The sequence below is a fragment of the Lampris incognitus genome, chromosome 10 (genome assembly GCF_029633865.1).
Source record: "Lampris incognitus isolate fLamInc1 chromosome 10, fLamInc1.hap2, whole genome shotgun sequence".
Taxonomy (NCBI): domain Eukaryota; kingdom Metazoa; phylum Chordata; class Actinopteri; order Lampriformes; family Lampridae; genus Lampris; species Lampris incognitus.
Genome location: NC_079220.1, coordinates 11,676,193 through 11,701,091, shown reverse-complemented (window position 1 = coordinate 11,701,091; position 24,899 = coordinate 11,676,193). Strand labels below are relative to the sequence as shown.

Genomic DNA, 24,899 nt, shown 5'->3' with positions numbered 1-24,899 from the left:
CCGTTTGTCTCAAACAAATGTTTTGGAAAAATAACATACAACACCCACACGTGCCATAATTCACATATTTCACAACGATACATGACTTAACAGGACTGACGGAAGGGGGAAAGTGCATGTAATTTGGAAGCAAAAGAAAAATAAAAACATGCTTCACACAGGACACAATCACTCAACTCTCGAACACGCGAAACAGAACATAAGAGGATGCGTCAACGTTCCTGAGAATTTAAGTGTCCCATGCAATGGGGGGGGGGGGTGCAGGGGGTATCAGCACGGGTGCCAAAAGACTGTATGCAAAAAAAAAAAATTATAATTAAAAAATGTAACATGTTAACTATATATTCTAATCCAAAATTCTCATCTAAGTAATAATATTTATAAATATTCAACTTTTAAAAAACAAATAGGCCTATAACCAGAAATTGTTTACTGTACACTGTACTTTTGGCGCCCCCGCTGATGTGGCGCCTGTGTGCATTGCACCCTCTGCACCCCCCCACCTCGTTGCGCCCCTGGTCCCATATATCCAAGGCTCAAGTATTTTCGGTTTTTATTTTTCAAAGCCAGCCGGCATGCCGAATTTCGCCACAAGAGGTCACTGTTACGTAACCTCACACGAACAGGAACAACTTTTGGATCAGCGAAAATCAGTTTAAACTGATCTGCTCCTTTTAAAAAAATCTGGGTATTTTTCGGTGAAAATCGGTAAAAACCGAAAACGCTGGGCCTCGTGATATATCTCATTTGGACAGCATTTCTCAACGCTGCCTATGCACCGGGACGCTGGACGTTTAGGGGCTTCAACAACAAACTGACAGGAAATCCGAGGCAAATGCTACCCTAAGATGCATGAAGTACTAAAAAAATAACTGACACGGACAAAGTCCACACAGCAGATATTGTGTTTCAATATTGCAAAGGGAAGACCACATGTTGTATATTGACAGTCAAAGTGCGAGATACTAGGCTCACATTGCACACCCAAGAGAAATTATTCAGCACCTCAAATCAGAACAAAGTTATTCGCCAAGGTATGTGTAGTGGCGCCACACGGACGTTAAACGCATCCTTCATGATTATTAATTCACTTCTCTCTTGTGGTGCGGCGTTGGAAAGAACGATGACCCGTACCGAAAATAGAAAATAATCCTTAAATATGTCAAAAAGTATTTAGAAACAAGTTATACAGAATGTAAACAGCTACTAGGATCAAGTATTTTTCTGGAACAAATTCAAAAAGCTCAGCTAGACCTTGGAGTCCGGAACAGCTTATGACCTGCACAGCTGTGAGATTGTCCCCCCCCGCCCCCCCCCCCCCCGACAGCAGACACAAGTCCCCCCCCCCCCCCCAATTCTTCATCTTGTGTCCAAAGGAAGTTCCTAGCCAGTAGTGCTGCACCTCGCTCAGATTGCCTGCTTGTCCGGATGACTCTTTAGCTTATGGAATTTGACGCTGTCCAACTTCTCAAACTTCTTGCCACAGTGCTCACAGGTGAAGTTGTACTGGGCCTCTGGGGTGTGCTTCTTCATGTGCCAGTTCAGGGACGCCCGCTGGCGACACTGGTAGCCGCAGATCTCACATCTGAGGGATGGAAACAGTGAGAGGGCAGGGATGAAGAAATTAGCCAAAAGAGAGATGGAGATGGAAGGATTAACGTTGTCATTTTTCTAGCGGTTTACCCATTTTCTTTGGATTTCGTCTTCCTTTTTCTCCCCAATTGTATTCGGCCAACTACCCCAGTCTTCCGAGTCGTCCTGCTCGCTGCCCCACCCCCTCTGCCGATCCGGGAGGGCTGCAGACTACCACATGCCTCCTCCGATACATGTGGTGTCGCCAGCCGCTTCGTTTCCCCTGACTGGGAGGAGTTTCGCCAGGAGGACGTAGTGCGTGGGGGGGGATCACGCTATTCCCCCCAGTTCCCCCTCCTCCCCGAACAGGCACCCTGACTGACCAGAGGAGGCGCTAGTGCAGCGACTAGGACACATACCCACACCCGGCTTCCCACCTGCAGACACGGCCAATTGTGTCTGTAGGGACGCCCGACCAAGCCGGAGATAACAGAGGGACTTGAACCGGCGATCCCCCGTGTTGGTAGACAACAGAATAGATCGCTACGCTACCCAGGCGCCCATGATGAGTCAAATTGAGCAAAGCCCAACGACTGGCCCATCGCAAACGACAACTTTTTAGTCATGAATGTGAAATGTTATTACAAGTTGTAGGTTAAAACACAACGGTGTGGCACTAGTTCACTAACACAACATTTTCATTACAAAAAGTAAAATACCCGCGCAAAACAATTTTCTTTTCAATTAAAAAAACAAAAAACAAATTCATACAAACCGTGCATTTCAGCACAGTGCATTTGATTCGAGATACTTAATTAACCCCCGTGGCGAAATTCTTCCTCTACAGTTAACCCATCCTAGCTGTGTAGATGGAGCAGTGAGCAGCCGCCATGCAGCACACGGGGGACCAACTCCAGTTCGTCTTGCCATGCCTCGGTCGGGGGCACAGACAGGAGTATTAACCCTAACATGCATGTCTTTTCAATGGTGGGGGAAACCGGAGCACCTGGAGAAAACCCACCACAGACACGGGGAGAACATGAAAAGTCCACACAGAGGATGAGACCCTCAAGGTTGGACAATCCTGGGGTTCGAACCCAGGACCTTCTTGCTGTGAGGGGACAGCGCTAACCACTGGGCCACCGTGCCGCCCATTTGTAACAGAATCAATCGGCAGTAACATTTTATGTAGGTGAAATAAATACACACTTTTAACATGCTTTGTTTGATCCTGGCCAAAGTGATCAGCACACAAATGCTTGACGCCGAGCTTTGACATAAGCATTAGTAACTCACTGTAGCGGTGTTTCTCCTGTGTGAGTTCTCCTGTGAACCTCCAGGTGATTTTTCCGTTTGAATGACTTTCCACACGTCTCACAGATGAAATCTCGGACCCCTGGACAGAAATTACACAATGACGTACATGAAACTAAGTCCAACATGTCTTGCATTGTGTGTGCCTGTGCATACCTACCTGAATGGATGATCATATGACGATGTAGGTGGTTTGACAGATAAAACTTTTTTCCGCAGCCTGGATGGGGACAAACCTTAGTTCGCCCTTTCCTATGGACTAAATTCACATGATTCTAAAGAGAAACAGAAACAATAAAAAAAAACATTATTTTAACAATCTTCTTCAGAAAAACGACAAACTTATTCTGTGCAAGGTATCTGATATCCAGGCTAAAGCATAAATGAAATCAGGTTCCGTCTTTTACCTGAAAGCTACTGATAGCCACGTAGACTTGACTGCAGCCCTCATACGGACAGTGGAACATCTTCAGCATGCCATCTGCCTCGATGACAGGACCTCGCCTGTTTCTTTTTGATCTGACACTGCAAAAGGAGAGGAGACACAATTAATCCTCCAGACAGACAGTAGTAAACTGGAGGAGTAGTTGACTGAAGTCTGTGTTAAACTCACATGCCCTTCAGTGCCATCTCCAGTGACATTCAGTCAAGTGGTCTTGACAGAATACCAACCTGTTCAGGCTCCTCTGCAGCTCGCTCTCACTTCCAGGTGACAGCGGCTCGCCAGTAGGCTGCAGCAACTGTTTCTCACTCAACTCTGAACAGTAGATAAGATGAAATTCATTTTGAAAACCGAGAGAGCGACAACAATACATTACAAATAAACAAAAGACTTTGGGGCAGATGGCCTTTATTAAGGTTTGCATGTTTACATAGCAATTTCTCAAAAGCAGGCTTTGCCATATGAGGAGATGCTAAAACGCTCCAGCCTCAAAAAACAAAACAAAACAAAAAAACCAAAACAAACATTGAGACGATTACAGTCATAGCAAACCTGTGATGGAGGCCTCTTCCTCCACTGTGTGGAGGTCTGTGTCTGACTGGCAAACTTGGTTGTAGGTTACACCCTCAATGACAGTGCAGGTGACTTCCTCCATGTCACCGCCTCCCATGTTAAGCTGGATGCCTTCCGATGTCAGAGCCTCGTAGCTGGGGCCGGTGATGATAATTAGCTAGGAATGACAGGACGGCTCATCAGTTGCTATAAAATGCAATCAGGACAAGACAGCTTTTGACAGTCAGCGGGGAGGGGGGGGGTAGCTCTTGAGAGAAAAACAGTTACTTGACAAATCAACATAATGAATTGAAATTTATCTAACAACACATTTTAGCAACACGCAAAAACTGCGCATGTTGTAAATAAAAGTAAAGCCAAGTTTATTATAGAGATTTGATTTACAGTTAGAAAGAGCAAATGTTGACTGAAGTGCTGTACACCATCGCTAAATAAGGGATAACTGGAACAAAGCACACTGAGGACAAAACTACACATGACAAACAAATAGCACCTCAGGGCTCAGGTAGACTCAGATGCGAGGGAATACAGATGGGCTTTTAAACAGGATTTGAATATGTCAATAACAGAGTTAGGACGGTTGTTTCAAAGCCTCAGGGTAACAACACAGAAAAGCACACCCTCTCTTCAGTTTTAACAGAGACCGTGGAACAGACAAAAGCATTTGGCCGGAGGATCTGAGTGACCTAGAGGTCAGAAATGTAGGAGGGGGCCGGCTCACCCAGTGCTTTACATATAAACAAGAAAACCTGAAAATCAATTCAAAAACTTCCTGGTGCCAGTTAGAAGTTTGGCAGCAGAGTTTTTTTTTGGGGGGATTCCCCCCCCTTTTTCTCCCCAATTGTACTTGGCCAATCACCCCACTTTTCCGAGGCGCCCTGGTCGTTGCTCCACCCCCTCTGCCGATCTGGGGAGGGCTGCAGACTACCACCTGTGTCCTCCAATACATGTGGAGTCACCAGCCGCTTCTTTTCACCTGACACTGAGAAGAGTTTCGCCAGGGGGACTTAGCGTGTGGGAGGATCACGCTATTCCCCCCAGTTCCCCCTCCTCCCCGAACAGGAGCCCCCACCGACCAGAGTAGGCGCTAGTGCAGCAACCAGGATACACACCCACATTTGGCTTCCCACCCGCAGACACGGCCAATTTTGTCTGTAGAGGCGGCTGACCAAGCTGGAGGTAATACGGGGATTTGATCCAGCGATCCCCGTATTGGTAGGCAACAGAATAGACCCCTGCGCTACCCAGACGCCCGGCAGCAGCATTTTTGAAAAGCTTTTGGTGGGATCTGTACACAGGGAGTTACAATAGTCTATGTGGGGAGAAAAACAAAGGTGTGTTTGACACATCCCCCCCCAAGTCATTGAAAGAAAGGAATTAAACGGAACATCTCATCAGTTTTGAAACAGCTCTCACAGACCTACCTGTGAGCCTTCCAGAGTTGCCCTCTGGTCTGGAATGTCACAGCTGGTCACCACTGTCTGCAGAGTCTGAGAGTGGAAGAGCTCTCTCTGCTCTTGCACATGCATGGATGGTGGAGCAGACAGATCAGGCCGAGAGCCCAGCCTGACAGATTCATTCAAGGTCTGGGACAGTGCAGGGTCCTCATCTGTCTTCTCCAGCTTATTGGGTAAGGATGCGGTCACCACCACACACTCATAACTGTCCGTTGTTGTCCTTGTCCCTTCATCTCCCAGTCTTTCCTTTCTTTCTCCCTCTCCATCGTTGTCTCTACTCAAATCCTCAGCTTCCTCCTCTGAGCTGATGGTGGCCTCTCCTACTGAGTGAAGTGCTTCCTTGATACCATCTGCCTCAGAAGAGCATTGCTCTTTCTCCATTACCATCTCCCAGTCAGGATGCTCTGTCAATGGAACGTTCCTAGCGGAAACCTCTGCACTAGACAGGTGGTTGAGCGCTGTGGCCTGTTCCATTGAGCTGACAGTTGTATCTTGTACCCCACAAACATCCAGATCTTCTCGCACGTCTGGAGAGGTAAACAGATAATTTGAGACTTTATTGGATTATTATCAGGGCTGGAAATCAAGTCCACCCACAAGGCAAATGACAGCTCTACTAGCCAATTTAGCAATTATCCAGCCAATTTTTGGAGGCCATTGTTAAGGTCAGTTTCTTTATGAAGCACATTTCAAAAGTGTTTGCCAAAGTAAGTGCTGCACAGAATTTAAAAGTAACAGAACAACAAAAAATAAAAAAAGATGGAACAAGTAATATGGGAGATCACTGCAATGAAAGCAGTAAAACAATGCCCTGTTTCATAGAAAACAGGCTGAGTAAGGTGCTAGATATGGTGCTAAATAAATGTGCCTACTCCCACTCAAAAACTCTAGAGTTGAAATGCTTTTTGAGGATAAATTTAAATAAGTCAAATGATGGGGCAGATCCACTAGGAGTGTAGTTGATTCCACAGCCTAGGGCTAACAACTGCAAAATTGTGGGCACCACTAAGCCTTGACCGGGTAACAGACAGAAGCCATGAGTACGAGGATCTATGGGACCTAGAGGTAGTGTGGGGGAGTAAAAGCTTTGTAATATAAAGGGAGGGCAGATCATTGAGGATTCTAAAAAACCCACAGGATCTTAAAATCAATTCAGACATACTGGGAGCCAGTGCAGTGAGGCAAAAACAGGGTTAATGTGGTCCCTTGGCCTGGAGCCTGTTAGGAGACATGTTGCAGCATTCCACGTTAAATGTGGAAGCGGAAGAAGGAAGACCGGCTAATTCCAGTTAAGCGGAAACAGCAGTAGGCTAGCATGGATGAGATTAGATCCTGGATGATTAACTCTAAGCTTTTGAATGAAAGAAAATTCTTGGTTTTAGGTAGCATATATGACAAAAGTGGAAAAAAATAGCTACGACAACAGCATTCACCTGCTTGGAGCTAGATGTCAGATTCAACCTGTAGCAAAGTAAAAGTAACTGCAAACTCTGGAATTTGCCAATTGCAGTATCCAATGGATAAAATGTAATTTGATTCTTCTTTAGATAACAACTTTTTTTTTCAAAAAAAAAAAGTTCAGTAAGGCAGCTGTAATGGGTCACCAAATGAGATCCTGGCATCCCTCCATGTTTTTCTTTACCTTTGACATGTCTTCTTTGTGCATTTGTCTCCTTTCTTCTCTTTCTGGTCACAGTGCTTTTAGTCACTGGCGTGTCTGTCCTTGTTGCTCTTTCTCCTTCACCCTCTCCATTTAGCCGTCCCTCGGGTTCTGAATCATTAGCCTCCCTAACTGGTGAGAAGAGGTATTGCACAAATGAATGGTTGGCATCACACTCCCAAATAGCAGCAGTGCAAAAGCCAGGTTGGAGCTCATGTGCTTGAAGTTCAGGTTCATGAGAGCAAGTGCGGGAGTGCTCCTGGTACCAAGACACCAGACTCCGGAGGCTGGACACGTGTCCCTTTCTCCCTGTGAAACAATGATAGTAAACTATGAAAAAACAACAGGTAAATGATTTGGATTTGTTCTTTATCATAAATGTATTTGCATGCATCAATGACAACCCTGCTGAAAAAAGCATAAAAACAAAGCATTTCCTGATGGTTTTAATGGTTGTTGGGAATTGCAGTGGCTCTTGATGATATGCAATGGTCTATATTAGTATGTCTAATGGAAACCATCAGAACGAATGTATAGGAAATGCTCGGGATCAGGTTAGTGGTTTCTGACGGAAACCATTAAAATAACTGAATCAGTGTCATCAAATATTCAAACGAGAACTTTGAAGGCCGAAGCGGAGAAGGGTTGGTTTCATGTGAACAGCAGTTGACCATGGGTCAGTTGGTGCTAAGAGATGGGCGAACGCCGCTCGGAAGGGAGGGGCAATGGTCTCTGTCGCCCCCGGTCGATCGAAAGGGAGGGGGTTCAGATCCCCAAATCTGGAGTGGCAGGGATGGGTGCCGCGAGGCATCCAGTGCCTTCTACAGAGGCACACCCGAGAGTATCCTGACTGGATGCATCACCGCCTGGCATGGGAACTGTACTGCCCAGAACAGCAAATCACTGCAGAGGGTTGTGCGGACGGCCCAGGACGTAAGTAGATGCGAGTTTCCCTCCACCCAGGACATATACGATAGACGTTGTGTCAGTAAAGCCCGTAGGATTATCAAAGACCCCAGCCACCCCAACTATGGACTGTTCCAGCTACTACCGTCAGGCAAGCGGTACCGCAGCCTCAAAGCCCGGACCAGTAGGCTCGGAAACAGCTTTTTCCACCAAGCAACCAGGCTTTTGAACAAAGAAAATTAAAAGACACTAAGTCTGGTGCCGGACTGACTGGTACTGACCTGTGGTTTTCAGCGGCTCATTGGTTTACACACACACACACAGGTAGCTTGGCATACACAGACATGCATGGATATGCAGACAAGTACACACACATGTGACGTGTGCGCATTTATTGGGGCTGGGCCTACACACACACACACACACACACACACACACACACACAGGTAGCTTGGCATACACAGACATGCATGGATATGCAGACAAGTACACACACATGTGACGTGTGCGCATTTATTGGGGCTGGGCCTACACACACACACACACACACACAGCACCTTACATACATCACACACTATTATTGTTGCTGTTTTTTTGTTGTTTTGTTATTGTTCAGTTACTACTGTTGCTGCAGCGTTGAGGAGCCGAAACTCAAGAATTTTACTCTGTTATACTTTTATAATGAGATGTAACAAATAAAGAATCTTGAATCTCTTGAATCTTGAAACATCAACAACACATTTAAAGGTTTTGATAGTTTTGATTTGAACACTGAGGCTGCTGTGAAGCGGGGGCAACAGAGAATTCACCTTCTCCGTGAACTAAATTCCTTTTCTGTCAGTCCCATCATCTTCTCTCGCCTTTATCGATCTTTCATTGAGGGTCTTCTGAGTTTTTTGTTTATAGGCTGGTTTCACAGCCTCGTGGTGAAAGCGCTTTGGGTGTCTAGAAAAGCGCTATATAAATATAATGATTATTATTATTATCATTAAAGACAGAATCTGCCTGAACAGCATTATTAAAATCTGTTCTAAGACCAGAGTGAAACAAAGACATCTGAATTCTTTTTGCAACCAACAACTCTTCCAGAAAGCAGAAAGTATTTTGGCTTCTTCCGGACATGTTCTTGCGAGGGAATTTCCTCTCAGGGCGCCGTTATGTTTTACCTGCTTGTAACACTAACCGTTATTCTAAATCATACCTTCCCTCTGCAATTTTACTACTAAACGCTCCAGTGTTTTTTATTTATGTTTTTTATTTCTGATCATTTTATTGTTTATCAAGTTCATCTTATTGTGTTTACCAAGTTTAACTAGCCTATCAACATTAATTACTTAAAGATCTTATAGTAGATTTTATTCCACATTTAGCTCACTGGGGTGTTATTTATTGTTTGAGTTATTTGTTTGTTTGCATGTTACTGTGTTTTGTGTACAACAAGCTGCTAGCTGGATTAATAAAGTTGCTCGTATTGTATTTTATTGCAATGTAGTTACTTCTAATAGAGACCATCAGGATTCCTCAAATGGTTTTTGGTTTGTTTTTTTTTTTATTAGCAGGGACTGCTTACCTTTTTTCTGTTTCACTGAAACTTCTGGTGCAGTCTTCTTTCTGGCAGAGAAATAGAGTATATACAAAACACACAAAGAGATTATCTGGATGCAGACCGGGCAGCATCCTTAGAAAGACACGACATCTTTACAGCAAAGTCCCAAGAAGCGGTGGCCGCCACGCACACCAAAATGAACACCGCCGTCTCGCCCAGCGCCGTCTAGACGTCTGGATGAGGCTTTGGACTTACCCGCAATGCTTTTGCTGGTATTTCTCCCCGTAGGTAGAATTCAGCAGGATTAAGTACTCCGCTAGCCCGGCATCACTCAAAGTCGTTCGCCTGCGGAGCTCACTCCAAAGCTTGTGCGATTCTCCCAAGTAGACCCGCCTCACGTCGTACTTCTTCCTGGACTCGAGTCGTCTCTGGGCTCGGTCGGAGTCCGTGAGCCTCGGTCGTCCTCTGCAACGCCGGAAAACGGCTCTCACTTGGTCCTCGGTGGGATCGCTGTCCAGGGGACCCTCCAGTACGGCGCAGCGGTCCGCCATCTTGGCGACAACAGCTGATGTGGTTTCCACCGGCGGTTACGGAAGTGGTGTCGGGGCTAAAATGAAATCTGAACAGCCGACAAATTTCTGCGCTTTTCTTTCCACCTCGTACGCCCATAAACACGACGGAGGTTTTCGAACACCATCGAGTCGCCCAACGGGAAAATAACGGGACAGTGATCCACTTCAACCCCTTCAGTCAGTCTGCGGGGCGGAACCGTACAGCCCCGTACACCTTGTTTGCGCACGGACTCCGTTACACGGACACATACGCGCGACGGATGCCGGAAACGCTTTCAAACTCTCTCACGTCGGCTAAAGGCGACGTATAGCTCAGCTAAAAAATATGATATTTTAGCGTCGTAAAGAATGACTGATATTTTAAAACTAGTATTTCGGACCTTTGTTTCACGAACGGAGTCGGTAAAGAATTCCGAACGCGTTTCTCCATCGTCAACAGCATGCAGCGCCCTGGTGGTCGGGGAGCGAAGCCTCAGCCGCTCTTTGCTGTTGCTCGCTGCGGTAACAGCCGCCTCCGAACTGGGGATGAACGTGATCTTCTTCACCCAAACTCAAATCCAGAGCCTGCCAGTCTCTCTACAGACGTGCATTCCCAGCCTCAGCCCAGAAAGCCTGAAGGCAAGCAAGTCACTTTCTTTCCTCTGCGCACCTGTCTGGAAAACCGAAATATTAAACCTGCACTGTTCGTTGGTTATGTTGTGAATGATAATGCATGAAATGTATCTCCATAGTTTCGTTCTAATAACCTGTATGATTAACTGTAAGCCAGACTATTTTATTTATATGCCTAAAAATGTCGTACCCATCCTTCTCTGATAGACAGGACAGTCTTAATCCAGTGATTCACTTTAACATATCTTAACTTTATATTAGTTACTTGTGGACTATGGGCGTCTTAATTTAGAAAAAGATTAAAGCAAATGAGGTTGTATTTAAAAAAAACTGGAATGGATCCAGAAAAGTATAAAACTTTCTGGCACAGGGGAACTGGAGAAACAAATGACCATGGGCGTGTCTACGGAGGGTCGGGGTTGGATGGGGCACTCCTGTCAGTGAGTACTTGTCTGGGCGGTCGTGCTCATTGGTCTTCATTGATTTAGTCCAAAAATGTATCCTATCTTTGGGATGGATTAACACTAAACTAAAGTTAAACTTGCCTTCTCTGAAGTTTAATTTAAAACCTGATTTACTCCAGGAGTAACACTAATCTTTGACCTGGAAAATTTAGCATTCAAATCTATATCAGGCTAAATCTTGGACTGTCTTGATGCATGCTCAATTCAGGTAAGAAAATCAAAGAAGGTTGAATCAGTTCATCAGGACACAACGTTTATTGGCCGATACGTTTCATCACTCAACTAAGTGACATCTTCAGTCTAAACTGACTGCGGGTATCCTCACCCCTTATAAGCAATACAGTGCCTAGCAACCGAAACCAGCGAACAGTTTCATATGCAAATATGGATGTGACCTTTAACTAGAGTTTCGATGGCCATGTGTACTATTCACAGAGGATTGGGGAATAGTTGCATTGTGAGATGGCGAAAGATATATTTTTAGGCGCCCCCCCCTCCCCTCGGTTCAGACTGAAGATGTCACTTAGTTGAGTGATGAAACTTATCTGTCAATAAACGTTGTATTCAGATGAACCGATTCAACCTTCTTTGATAAATCTTGAACTGTTTGAATCCATGACTCAGAAAGTAAATTAGAATTAGTCCAGTTTAAAAGGGGATTTTAGTCTGTGACTTAATCCCTTTCTGGGAAACTGCCCAGTAGTTCTTTGTAGACACCTATAATGTCGATTTCATTAAATCAGTGTACACCCCACGATGAAGGCTGCAGCCTACATCATGGCCTGTACATTTTTACATTTATTTTTAAAAAATGAACTTCACATTCTCTCTCTCTCTCTCTTTCAGAAAATCAAGTTTTCGTATCCAAAGACAATGGTGGAGCTGCGGCATCAGGTGGCCTCCCTTCATGAGTCACCCAACACATCTCCCACACCTCCATCACTGATCATAGTTGACAGGTTGGAGGGCTACCTGCGAGGTCCAGGAGAAGGATGCAGCTGCAGTAGATTTCACCAGGGGGAGCAGTCTTGCATTGCACATGTGTCTGCACTGCTGCATGACACAGCTGCATTTCTCACACAAGATTTGGTGAGAAAGGCCTCAGGCTTAGCCCCCTGCCGAGTCATTGCCGCATTCCAGCCAGACTTTGGGGTGGCGCAAACTGTTAGGGAACCCTCAGCCCAAGACCCCATCCTTGCCGTCCTCGATCGTTATTTCCAGGTAAGGTGTACTTTGGACCGAGACGAAAGCTATAGAGCTGCAGCCACCGGACTGCAAGAGGTGTGGCATGTTTACCTTTCTGGGACTGGCATTACTGAAGCCACTTGCACCAAGGATTGTAAGGACAAGCTTCCCAGTGTAGCCCAAGAGTGGCAGTTAAACATTTTGCAAAATGGCCTCTTGGAGTTTACATTGGTTTGAATTTGTATTCACGTTTGTTTCAACTTAAAGGAACACAGCAGCTGTAGATTGTATGAAAATGTTTAATAGATTTAAACTTTAAATGACATGAGTTAATGAACATGTTCATTAAAATTACAAATATGAACACAGAATTTGACAACCTGTATTTTTTAAAATCGCTTACACGAGACATTTAACCTCAGTATTCTATATACACAATAACACCAGTGCTTTAAAATCTGATAAAAACGTGGAAATTAGAGTTACTTTTAGTTTTGAGGAAGAATGGCTTATGAAGTTAAAGTCATTTCAAATGATTTTCAAGACAGAGTATCATTTGTAGTTAAGATTTGTAGGACAAAAGTTGTATAACCATCAAATGAAAAACTTGTAACAACTAGCTCTGGAGTTGTGGTTTTGATTTTTTTGTTTTTTTGTAAGCGTGATATGGTTCCACTATACTGAGCAGGGTTTCAATTGAATATTTCCCCTTCATAGTCAATCTCGTAAGTTTTTGCACTTAATTTTGCAAAAGTGTAAACTAGCCACAGGCTGGCTATAGTTTAGGATGCCGATTGCTGATTTTCAATACTGCATACATTAACGTGTTGTACTTTGCTAAACATGACTCATTAGTCTGCTTTGGTGTCAAGGTTTTGTCAAGCTTAATTGTGTCAAGGACATTTCTTTGTAAGCTAAAAAAAAAAGAAAATTGAAAATTATTTATAGTTGTACTCCAGTTTTGTGACGAATTCAGATGTTTGATTTTTAACATTCTTTAGATATAGACATGCATTCTGTACTGTACTCGGTGAAAGAAGAAAGATGGTAACAAGCAGACGTCTTGGCAACTCTGGAACTAATTTTCCTAATTCTCATCCTCTTTAGTTGACAAAAACAGAAAAACAGCATTATTTTTCTGCCTTCCTGTACATCTTACAGTAGACATCTTTTCATTTAATGCAGAGTTTCATGTCGAAGAAATGGTAAAAAAAAAATTCAGTGATGTGATTATTTTTCTGAAATTATTCACATCACATAACAGACAAATCATTCATGATGTATTTACAAAGCTTATAAGTGTCTCCGGGAACTGGACACAGATAAAATAACGCGGTTTAAAGTGAAGTCTGTCCACTTTATCTTGGGGATATTTAACTTGGGAGTATTTTCGGGTATATCAGATAAGGAGCCAAAGCCCTTTTGAATGTCCCTTATTCAAGTCCCATTCTTTCATCAGGTATGATTTGAAGTAACCTCACGTTAAAGTTGAGAGTCGGCATTTTAACTTGATAGTTTACTTCCAAAATAGTACCAGTACACACACAGCTGACTTATCGGCCAATAACTTGTTAAGTTCACTGTGTTAACTTATACTTCACTAAGATAACAAAACCTTATGAACTTACCAACAGATTATACTGTACACGATACAATGATGGATACACAGACATTTACATTGGCATCACAATATCAGTGTTTTGGTGTTACTCACAGCGGCCATTTGCATGAAACGATATTGTCCCACGTGGATGGAAGCTTATGTTGCCACAAGACAGATGTTGCAGAAGAAGAAACGTGTCCATGTCAAACAAAACTTCTCATGGGTAATTTTAGCTTATGTTATGGTGATAGCCTTCATGTCCAGTTGTGTCCCATCGAGGGCCATGTGTATGCATGTTTTGACACTACACCATCCAGTTAGCACAGCTTCAATCAGCGGTAGTGAAACCAAGTACTGAAGTCAGTCAGTGTGATGTTTAATTGGATTGAAGACCTCGGCACAAATGGCCTTTAATGGCACATGCTTGGAGACAACTCAATGAGAGACCAACTCATTTTCTTATTCCTCTTGCAAGGGGCAGCCACTGAAAGCCTTTGCAGCTTTGGTGAATAATCCAAATTTCCTTTAGATTCTTTTGTAACCTGCTCCATGTCCAAGTCTCAGTCAGTTTGCAGCCTCCTGCCTCACCTAGCGGTTGGTCAACAGCCATAGTCAACATGATGCTGCCTTGTTAGCAAGGGTCTTCTGTGGGCTGGGATCTCGTTCTTATACTCGTTGGCATAGATAACCACTTTCCCAATGTCTTCTATCCGGCTGGAGCTCATGGGGCTGTAATCCATAGAGACCCCAGAGTCTGCCACGGCCATGTAAGTGTACCCGGGGCCTTTGGGGGGCCAGGTGTGGTTTGGGTACTCAAAACTGGACTGGGATGACAGGCGACCTGACCCGGAGCTCTGCTGTAAAGATCCCAGGTCAGAGTGAGATTCAGATGACAGTTTCCCCCTGGACGCGAAGAGTATCTCCAGAGGCAAGGTCTCCTCAAGGATGTCATCCAGGTGCTCGTCTCCACCGTGGTTGTTGCCGCTGAGGGTGACATAGGCATCTTGGGACTCCAGCAGAGAAGACTGGGAGCAGGGAACAGGATGCTGGTTGAGTGCCCTTAACTGGTCCATCAGCCAATGGTCATGGGGCATCTCTCTCCATCTGTCCAGCAGTGCTGAATCTACCCTTCTCAACGTTTTATCCTCTATTTTTCTCCCATCATCTTTCTTCTCCTCCTCCACCCCCATGGCAAAGGCCCTAGGGGCCTTGGGTAGCAGAACTGGGAAGGGGGGTAGGGGGCTCAAGCTGACCTCTGAGAGGACCTCCAGGGCGGAGGGGCATTCTTCAGTACAGAAAATAGTTGGACTCGACCACAAGCCTCCATTGGTCTGGCCTAACCATTCCTACGGGGAGAGAAATGGGTTTAAAAAATCTTTTAAAAACCAGATGAAATGTTTCACTCCAAAATTGTGACATAGAAACGGCAACAGGGTGGGCTTCTTATAAACTGTTTTGATACAGACTTTGATAATGTAGTCCTGAAAGCAGTGGTTTTTCATACCTGAAAGTCCCCGCCATAAACAGTAAATAGACCTGGAAACTTGCTCTCAGGGTTTGGAATGGCGGGCCAAATCTTCTCGGTCAGGAACCTTGAAATGAAATAAGAATCATAGATCAAGCACGTTTGCCTTTACACGTCATTATTAGTGTTTGTTTGTGATCATTGTGGTGATATGTGTGTGTGTGTGTGTGTGTCCCTGAATGCATGCGGGCATGTCTGACCTGCGATGAGACAGGAGCATGGCGAGCGACAGCAGAGCGAAGATGAGAGAGCTGAGAGTCAGGGACACAATGAGTGGGTCCACGTCTAGAGGAGACACGAAATCACCACAACGGGGTGAAACGCAAGGCACGATCATGACAAACAAAGCGAAACAGAGCAAAGAAATTTATAGAATAACGTAAAGGACGCTAACATGAAGTGTAGTGATGTAACCCAGAAGTAGAGCTGGATTCCTCAGATTCGCCCTAATCCAGATTTGGCTGTTTAGAGATTGTGGCTCGAGCTGCAAGAAATATATATTTGCATGATTTGGCTTATAAAGGAAAATCCCCACCTGCAGGCAGTGTGTTCAAGGAGACGGGGTCAGTCCAGGTGCTCCAGTAGCCGTTGTAACTTAGTCCATCCAGCTTTACTCGAACACGTACATTGTACTGGGTACCGGGCTGCAGGCCTCGCAGCATCAGCTCTGACCTGGCATGTACCACCTCCACCTAAAAGCGGAGCAGAAATGCTCATCAGCGCCACGTGTTTACCATTCATCAATAATCCGGGACGAAAATGGACTATAGTTGAATCATAGAAAGAAAAAAAACAAGAAAATGACTGAAGTATTTTCTGTGGGGTTTTTCCCTCATCACATTACTATTAAAACACTGCAGTAAAAGTAGCTTATTTCTATAGTAATGCTGTAAGTACACATCCTACTCTAGACAAATACTATGCGACTGAAATAATGACAGCAAATACCGTAGTAATTTTTCATGGTTTCATTTAAGTCCATCTTCATATGGGGGGAGTACAATACTATTATGCCACTCTTAACAAGGGATCAATTTATTTATTTATTTATTTTTACTATTTCGAAACACCACTGGATTTCTGACTCAGCGATGAAACTGTACTTGGTGCTGATGTAATCCCCCCCCCCCACCTACACACACACACACACACACACATGATAGTGTTGTAAAGCCACGACTCGACTCTTCACTGCATAATCTGGCTACCATTCTCCTGAAAGTGATGTTACAATTGTCCAAAAATGAGGATTTTGTCATAGTGGGCGGCGATGATCACAGTATAAACACTAGGTAAATTAGTAAGTTTGTGATTAGTTCCAACGGCATGTCGCACTTTCCCAAATCCACAGCCTGCAGTAAAATAACACACTTCTCCCATTCTTTCCCTACACCTCCATAGTCTGCACCCAAACGCTTCGCCTCCACTTCTCTTCCCGTAGCCAGGATAAACAAGCAGGTGAGCCACTGAGAGTCTAATATAACCCCCTCCCTCCCAAAAACCACCCTCCTCTTCCTCCCGTTTTCTGGCTGTGCTACTAACACGGGTAACTAAGGTGCGACGGCAGGTTATATAAGGGTGGGGGGGGGGGGCTCAGCCGTACCAGTCCCACGTTGCTGTCGGCCGTAGCGTAGCTGACCTCGTACATCATGCTGTCAATCATGTACTTGAGGGGAGGGGGCACCCATGTCACCTTCAGCTGACCCTGCTGATCCGTGCTCTTCACCGTCACATTAGTAGGTGGGTCTAGCAGAACTGTGGCGCAGGGAGACATGAGGTGGGTCATTCCAATGAAATAAGACACACACACACACACACACACACACACACACACACAGTTATCTGCTTCGGCGGAAGTCTGCAAGCCGTTGAGACACTGTTGAAATAATTTCCCATGCAGGGATGTCATGTGCAACATTTCGAGCAGGGCATATTCCAACATTGTGTTGTGTATTATGTGCAGGATTTCGGTCCAACTCGGTGTCCAAAGTGTACTTGGTGTGTAAAGATACACCGTGTTTCCAATAGACGAGTCCTAGAGTCTTTTGAGAGGGGATAACCCTACCGTAGCATCAACCTGCAGCTGAGAGAAAACAGCACTTTACCATGAACGTCACCAGCTTTTCTTTTTCTTTTTTTGCCGTTTACCAGGATGACTTACAAGCAAGCTCAATGAGGAGGCTGCGGCTATGGATCAGCAGACTGTCCCGGTGCACTTGGATGTCCATTTGGACGAACAGCTGTGTCTGGTTAAGCTGGCACACGTACAGCCTTTTACCACCCACTGTGGTGAGGACGCTCACTGGACACCGGCTGCTGTTTTCATTTCTGGTACACACAGAGGAGGTGGGACACGAGGTTAGTAACACGCCACTTTATCTGCAGGTTCTCCACGTGTCATGTTCAGCGGGTTGAAACGAGACCACTATACGAATTTTTAACATACCAATGGAGAGAGTTTGCATCATGCATTTAAACACTTAGTCAAGGTAAAACACACAACTGGGGCTGTTCTACATGCAACTAACCTCTAGGTGTATGTGAAGGTGTACTGATCACAAAACTGGGGCTGTTCTACATGCAACTCACTGGTAGGTGTATGTGAAGGGGTACCGATCACAAAACTGGGGCTGTTCTACATGCAACTAACCTCTAGGTGTATGTGAAGGGGTACCGATCACAAAACTGGGGCTGTTCTACATGCAACTAACCTCTAGGTGTATGTGAAGGGGTACCGATCACAAAACTGGGGCTGTTCTACATGCAACTAACCCGTAGGTGTATGTGAAGGGGTACCGATCACAAAACTGGGGCTGTTCTACATGCAACTAACCTCTAGGTGTATGTGAAGGGGTACCGATCACAAAACTGGGGCTGTTCTACATGCAACTAACCTCTAGGTGTATGTGAAGGGGTACCGATCACAAAACTGGGGCTGTTCTACATGCAACTAACCCGTCGGTGTATGTGAAGGGGTACCGATCACAAAACTGGGACTGTTCTACATGCAACTCACTGGTAGGTGTATGTGAAGGTGTACTGATCACAAAACTGGGGCTGTTCTACATGCAACTCACTGGTAGGTGTATGTGAAGGTGTACCGATCACAAAACTGGGGCTGTTCTACATGCAACTCACTGGTAGGTGTATGTGAAGGGGTACCGATCACAAAACTGGGGCTGTTCTACATGCAACTAACCTCTAGGTGTATGTGAAGGGGTACCGATCACAAAACTGGGGCTGTTCTACATGCAACTAACCCGTAGGTGTATGTGAAGTGGTACCGATCACAAAACTGGGGCTGTTCTACATGCAACTAACCCGTAGGTGTATGTGAAGGTGTACTGATCACAAAACTGGGGCTGTTCTACATGCAACTAACCCGTCGGTGTATGTGAAGGGGTACCGATCACAAAACTGGGACTGTTCTACATGCAACTCACTGGTAGGTGTATGTGAAGGTGTACTGATCAACAGAGCCGGCCCTCTCCTCGTCCTCCTCCCAGAAGCATGTGAGATCCGTCTTGCCCTCAGCGAAGCACTTGGGGTTCTCTGACTCCTCGTGCAGCACCAGAGACACTGAGGGGTGGATAGTGTGGATTTGGGAGGGTGGGGTGGGGGGTGTCAAAATGTCAATACTTGAACGATGAAAAGGAAAAGGGGAAGAAGAGACCAAGGTGCCATCACACCAGCTTACAGATATAGGCCCAGGACATTTTGTTGCCCCCCACCCATCTCTCCTGTCATGTCAACACCGAACAACTGGCCCAAATATAATTATAAAAAACGACCACGGTGAAAGCCATAGGTTTTGGCTTGCCTATCATTTTTTCCACCATTAAGGCAAGTTTGACAGTTAGATATGGCACCCAGGCATGTAGTACAAGATCACAAAGGTGAACCGTGGGTAAGAAGTGAGCCAACGTCTCCCCGTAACGCATGCGCACACAACAACAACAGTCCCAACAGTCTCGGGTTTAAAGTCAGTTAATTCACCCGGAACAGCAGCAGCTGAGCCACTACTGTGACTTGCAACCGAAATCATTACTACACCCGAGACCCCAGTTACAGTAATGTGCTGGGTTCATCTGCTTCATCTTACACGGCAGACGTCAACATGCAGGGGGTTGTGCGTTTCTTCTTCTTCTTACCTTTCTTTTGGAAATCCTCTGCGCCGGGGACGGTGACCGCTGCCTGGGCGCAGAGTAACATGCAAATGACCAAGACTCGGTTCAGGTGATCACATGTCATCCTTTTGTCTTGCTCTGTGAACAGAAAGACTCAGGCCTTCTGTGTTTCGCCTTCATAACTGGAGTGCAACCTGCCCTCGGCTGCATCTGATTGCCTCTCTTCTGCCCCTCTGGGCAACTTGTCACGGAGTTACCCGGCTGCGCGCGTGCATCGGGGGAGATAAGGCGAGGGCACGAAACTGTTTACTTTCCTCTATGGGTATCAGTGGAAGGGTGGAGCAACGCGGGTGCAAGTTTCACACACACTTGTTCGCGGGCGGGAAATATACGCCCACAAACAAGGACCTACGCAACATCCTGCAACAATGTGCGTGCGCGTGCGTGCGCGTGCGCGCGTGCGCGCGTCCCCCCCCCCCCCCCCCGAAACCCAGACGCCGCGCAGGTCAAACGCAACGCAACACTTGGTCAAAACAGCAGCAGAAGCTGGCGGGGACGTATTGATGCGCCTCGCGCAGGGTCTGCTCGTGTAAGGTGTAAAGACGAGCGCGACGCGCTCCCAACAACGGAAAAACCGCACGTGGATGCCACGCGCTCAGACGCAGACCTCAACGGTTTCTTATCTGCGAGCTACACCCATGTGTTTTCCTCGCCGGACCTGGCTTATCTGCGCCGCAGGCACGTCCCTGGCTGCCCCGCGATACGGAGGTGGGCGTTGCGACCCATCCCCATCGAAGATGGAGTGAAACCGTAGCGCTCCTTTACATCACCGCAGCAGCCTGTGTCCGCGGTGCGCCGCTAAATGTCGTACCCCCCCCCCCCGAAAGATTGTGCGTAGACGATAGCGTATCCATGGCAACGCGCATAAGCTCAAAGAGAACTTTGATTGATACGCTTCCGTTTCATGTAATGAGAAAAGCAATAAGTAGATCGTTGTTGTTATCATTTGGATTACATTATTATACGGTTTTGCAAAGTAGCATGCCGAAAGCACAAGCGGTTTTTTTTCCAGTTGCAGTTAGTCTGCTTTCAGTTAGGCTTTACAAACAAGGAGGCAAACTTAAAAAAAAAAAACTAAAAGATAATCTAACAGTAAAAAAAAAACTTCATATAGGTTTGTAGGCTATTGGCGCCGCCGCGATGATAAGGGAAACGTATTGTAACGTGCATGGATAAGAAGACACGCTGGCCGCTGGTTGGCGGGTCTGACCCCTTAGTCGAGCGGTTAGCGATGTCTCCTGCTGTGCGGGCGATGCGGGTTCGCTTCCCGGCCGCGGCAGTTCCTGTGGTTGCGTTGTCCCCCGAATTCGCTACAGTATTTTATCGGGGATTCAAAATGTGGCATCACAGGGGGGCACTGACGTAACGGATCTATCAAGCTGATCACAAGATCGTTCGCGCGCCATCCACTTGGGCTATCGCCGCCTCAACTCTTAGTCAACAGGAAACTGTTATAATCACTTATGTACAGCATGGCGGGGATCCCACAGCCATCTACCTCTGTAGCTACGTGGTAGGTACCCTGTCATGAGTTGGTCAACTGTGTGCAGAACGGAAGCTGTTAAAAAGCGAGGTCGTATCAAAAGTAAACAAGTTGAGCGATCACTCAGGTTTTGCTGAATCGAGTTTATATCGCATGTGTGCGTAATTCACCAAACCCTACGGACGCACAGGAAGTCGTCTCTTCGGCCTTTTCCATAACAGGTCTTCACCTCATCAAGCATCGTAAGGGTTCAGTAGAGATGTTGGTGATCATTTCACCAGCAAACCCACTGCCTTCTGTTCAATCACTTCTGAAAACTTACTTTGACAGGAAGGCTTTTTTAAAATAGTGTAACGTGCATGTATAAGTAGACACGTTGGTCCTTGACTAACGAGTTGGACCCTTTAATCGACTGGTTAACGTTGTCACTTGCGGTGTGGGGGACACGGGTTCGCGCCCCGGCTATGGCGGCCCCGGACTGCCCCCCCCCCCCGTTGTTGCCTAATTTTTATTTATTTTTTATATTGTTTATATCTCACAATTTCACATCTTTAATTCTTTATATTTTCCTTTCATCACCTTATTTTGATTGTTTTGATCATAATCCTTTGTTTTATCGGCTGTAATTGTCTTCGTGTTAATGATGCTCTCTCGTGGCTTTATCTTGACCGTGTTTTACTGGCTCTGTGGAGCGGAGCTGGCACTCTGTCAAGTCAACTCTATTTTATTTGTGTATCCCAATATCACAAACAACAAATTTGCCTCAAGGGGTTTTACTTTTACTGTATTTTGTTGTTTTTACGGCACCTAACATGATGGTGCTTCATACTGACTAGAATTAAATATCAGTAGACAAGTTAAAAACCACTCCTGCAGGTGTTGAGTACCTGCACAGTTGCATAACAGAATCCAGAGATCATAATCAATGTGCAATGTTCTTTAGAAAATTAAAAACGTCCCCTCGACCTGGCTCATTTACACATGCCCATCGCCCCAGAGAACAAATGTAACATGACCCCCATGGGCGTCTACAGAACAGCACTTGAGACTTGGGGCAGTTTTAAGACTGCAGTCTGTGCGTGGTCGAATCAATATTTTCCGTAATTTTATGGCCACACGGGGATTGGCTTCAAAGTGTAAAATGATTATTGATCCCCCCCTTTTTTTTTTCTTCTCCCTAATTGTATTTGGCCAATTACCCCACTCTTCCGAGCCGTCCCGGTCGCTCCTCCACCCCCTCTGCCGATCCCGGGAGGGGTGCAGACTACCACGTCTCCTCCAATACACCTGACAGTAAGGAGTTTCACTGGGGGGGACGTAGCGCGTGGGAGGATTACGCTATTCCCCCCAGTCCCCCCCCCGAACAGGTTAAAAGACCGACCAGAGGAGGCGCTAGTGCAGCGACCAGGACACATACCCACAACCGGCTTGCGTCCCACAGACACAGCCAATTGCGTCTGTAGGGCCGCCCGACCAAGACGGAGGTAACACGGGGATTCGAACCTCTGTCCCCACATTGCTAGGCAACGGAATAGACCGCCACGCCACCCGGACGCCCTTATTGATCATTTTAATGTGATTTTGGATTCTTTATGTGCTGTTTGGATACTTCCTATATCACTATTATTGTTCACTTGAACACCTATCACGACTTGCAATTTCTCATCTCATCTTCAGCCGCTTCTCCGGGGTCGGGTCATGGTGGCAGCAAGCTAAGTAGGGCACTCCAGGTGTCCCTCTCCCCAGCAACGCCCTCCAGCTCCTCCTGGGGGATCCCAAGGCGTTCCCAGGCCAGACTGGACATGTAGCCCCTCCAGCAAGTTCTGGGTCTACCCCGGGGCCTCCTCCCAGTAAACCTCCAAAGGAAGGCGCCCCGGAGGCATCCTAATCAGATGCCGAACCACCTCAACTGGATCCTTTCAACGCGAAGGAGTAGCGGCTCTACTCCAAGCTCCCTCCGGATGTCCGAGCTCCTCACCTTATCTCTAAGGCTGAGCCCAGACACCCTACGGAGGAAACTCATTTCAGCCGCTTGTATCCGCGATCTCACCCTTTCGGTCACTACCCAAAGCTCATGACCATAGGTGAGGGTTGGAACGAAGACTGACTGGTAAATTGAGAGCTTTGCCTCAGCTCCTTCTTCACCACAACAGTCCGGTACAACATCCGCATTACTGCTGATGCTGCACCAATCCGCCTGTCAATCTGTCTGTTGATTGACAGGCTTGTAATTTCTCAAGTGTGATAATTCTGTTCATTGCTGTAAAATATCTGCAGCCATGTTTGAATGCAGTTTTATTCTTCCAACAATGCAAAAGAACATAATCTGCTCAATTAGATGAAATCCATGCAAAAATGTATGTTTTTGGATTTTGTTTTTTAGACTGTGCCTATTTTGATAACTCACACCAAAAGTCCCACATGTGGTGTAGAATGAGTAGGCAGGATTAAATGGCCATACATAATAGATGGTGTCCTCATGAAGACCACTGAGTCATGATGAAGACCACCAAGTCATGTTGTGACGAACCGGTAGAGTTGGTGTCTCTGGGTCACAGTTGACCTCCACTGCCGATTTGGCGTTTTCAAAGGCAACGAACGACTGCTCGCACCATGTACCATGTTTAACGATTGCATTTTTATTTTCATACACATTTCAATGCATTTAGTATATACTTATATGAGCAATTTTCTAACAGTGCTTACATTCAACACAGTCAGAGCCTAAAACAAAAAGGGTGCAAATACCTGCAGGCCTATAGGACACAAAAACAAATGAATAATCCCCTCTTATAGTAACACAAAGCTACCAATCTGGAACACGGCACAACATAAAAACTAAAGAAACAGCACCTAAACCTTCCAGATTAACAACTCTAGATGCCTCGAACTCGTTTGTACAAGAGGGGGGGGGGGTCAGTAGTTTTTCCAGTATCTTAACATGAACAAAGCTGATGCTAGTTGCTGTGAGGAGTGAATTCGGCTCGGTATTGTCATCACTTGCAGCCATAACAACACAAACTGACATGGCCGTCTGCTGACTCCACCTTTCACTCGACAAAACATTGCAAAACCACATGGCATGTTTCAGGTGGTGCAATGCAGATTTAGTGCTAGGAAACCGGCACCCCCCAAACCCAACCTCGCACACATCCTTCTCATGGTTAACCTCTGTGCCGCAAGACAAAGCCCACGGCGAGGTGAGAGTCGTTGCAGATTAAAAACTGTAATGTCAGCCAAGTTGTATCTGAAACGGCGTATCAGCATTTAGGAGCACAGGCTGACCAGCGAGATAACTGACCACGGCCTTGTACAATGGGAGGGAGCGGGGTTGATCGTGTTTTGGCAGGCTTCACTCAGCCCGAGCCCTGCAGAGAGGGGCATTAGCATGGCAGACATGAGGCTGCGGTCAACCCACACCAACAGTCAAGTCTCCAGCACAGGAGCAGTGATAGGGAAATGGCTCTGCGTATAAGACGGAGAAATGCAGGGCGGTCCGAGACTTAGACCCGTTCCACCATGGCATTCCCACTTTATGTGACCAATTATCCAATTTAGGCACAATCCCAACATTTCTACGACTTAACATATAAGATAACTATGAATGGCAGGGTTAAGCATATGATGCATGGCTGGAATATGATGGTGTGTATACCGGACAGTAGTTGACCGGTGACTCAAAGTACATTATTTCAAACACTGTGGATTAAAGAGGATTATAACTCCCTCCATTTGTTGCGGTCGAAAAGAAGGACCCATAATACAGTTGTGTGGCGCGTTTCTGCAACAGACCATTTT

General features: G+C 45.9%; 3 protein-coding genes across 3 annotated transcripts; 1 reads left to right on the top strand and 2 right to left on the bottom strand.

The window, feature by feature from the left end:
• Positions 1 to 1,369: 1,369 nt before the first annotated feature.
• On the bottom strand, positions 1,370 to 10,021 carry znf653 (zinc finger protein 653). Its single transcript, XM_056287699.1, has 10 exons — positions 9,726 to 10,021; positions 9,495 to 9,535; positions 7,001 to 7,327; positions 5,326 to 5,885; positions 3,881 to 4,058; positions 3,559 to 3,643; positions 3,294 to 3,411; positions 3,047 to 3,161; positions 2,869 to 2,968; positions 1,370 to 1,585 (listed from the first exon to the last, which is right to left on the bottom strand). Exons 1-10 carry the CDS (start codon positions 10,019 to 10,021, stop codon positions 1,408 to 1,410), a joined length of 1,998 nt encoding a protein of 665 aa, XP_056143674.1. The 3' UTR covers positions 1,370 to 1,407.
• Positions 10,022 to 10,311: 290 nt separating this feature from the next.
• On the top strand, positions 10,312 to 12,560 carry swsap1 (SWIM-type zinc finger 7 associated protein 1). The gene is made up of 2 exons (XM_056288037.1): positions 10,312 to 10,660; positions 11,965 to 12,560. The coding sequence occupies exons 1-2, from the start codon at positions 10,391 to 10,393 to the stop codon at positions 12,538 to 12,540; spliced, it is 846 nt and encodes a 281-aa protein (XP_056144012.1). The 5' UTR covers positions 10,312 to 10,390; the 3' UTR covers positions 12,541 to 12,560.
• Positions 12,561 to 12,577: 17 nt separating this feature from the next.
• On the bottom strand, positions 12,578 to 19,875 carry epor (erythropoietin receptor). Its single transcript, XM_056288035.1, has 8 exons — positions 19,583 to 19,875; positions 18,875 to 19,010; positions 17,593 to 17,759; positions 17,035 to 17,186; positions 15,967 to 16,123; positions 15,632 to 15,716; positions 15,411 to 15,498; positions 12,578 to 15,252 (listed from the first exon to the last, which is right to left on the bottom strand). Exons 1-8 carry the CDS (start codon positions 19,680 to 19,682, stop codon positions 14,506 to 14,508), a joined length of 1,632 nt encoding a protein of 543 aa, XP_056144010.1. The 5' UTR covers positions 19,683 to 19,875; the 3' UTR covers positions 12,578 to 14,505.
• Between the last annotated feature and the right edge of the window lie 5,024 nt (positions 19,876 to 24,899).

Excerpts from the sequence above, each read along its gene's own strand:
- znf653 (XM_056287699.1), bottom strand. The coding sequence starts at position 10,021 with ATGGCGGACCGCTGCGCCGTACTGGAGGGTCCCCTGGACAGCGATCCC. Across the intron at positions 3,162-3,293 it reads TGGCTATCAGTAGCTTTCAG|AATCATGTGAATTTAGTCCA; the intron begins GTAAAAGACGGA and ends GTTTCTCTTTAG. Across the intron at positions 1,586-2,868 it reads ACAGGAGAAACACCGCTACA|ATGTGAGATCTGCGGCTACC; the intron begins GTGAGTTACTAA and ends TCCATCCCTCAG.
- swsap1 (XM_056288037.1), top strand. The coding sequence starts at position 10,391 with ATGACTGATATTTTAAAACTAGTATTTCGGACCTTTGTTTCACGAACG. Across the intron at positions 10,661-11,964 it reads TCAGCCCAGAAAGCCTGAAG|AAAATCAAGTTTTCGTATCC; the intron begins GCAAGCAAGTCA and ends TCTCTCTTTCAG.
- epor (XM_056288035.1), bottom strand. The coding sequence starts at position 19,682 with ATGACATGTGATCACCTGAACCGAGTCTTGGTCATTTGCATGTTACTC. Across the intron at positions 17,760-18,874 it reads ACCTTCACATACACCTACCA|AAATGAAAACAGCAGCCGGT; the intron begins GTGAGTTGCATG and ends TGTGTGTACCAG. Across the intron at positions 16,124-17,034 it reads CCGACAGCAACGTGGGACTG|GTGGAGGTGGTACATGCCAG; the intron begins GTACGGCTGAGC and ends CTCCGCTTTTAG.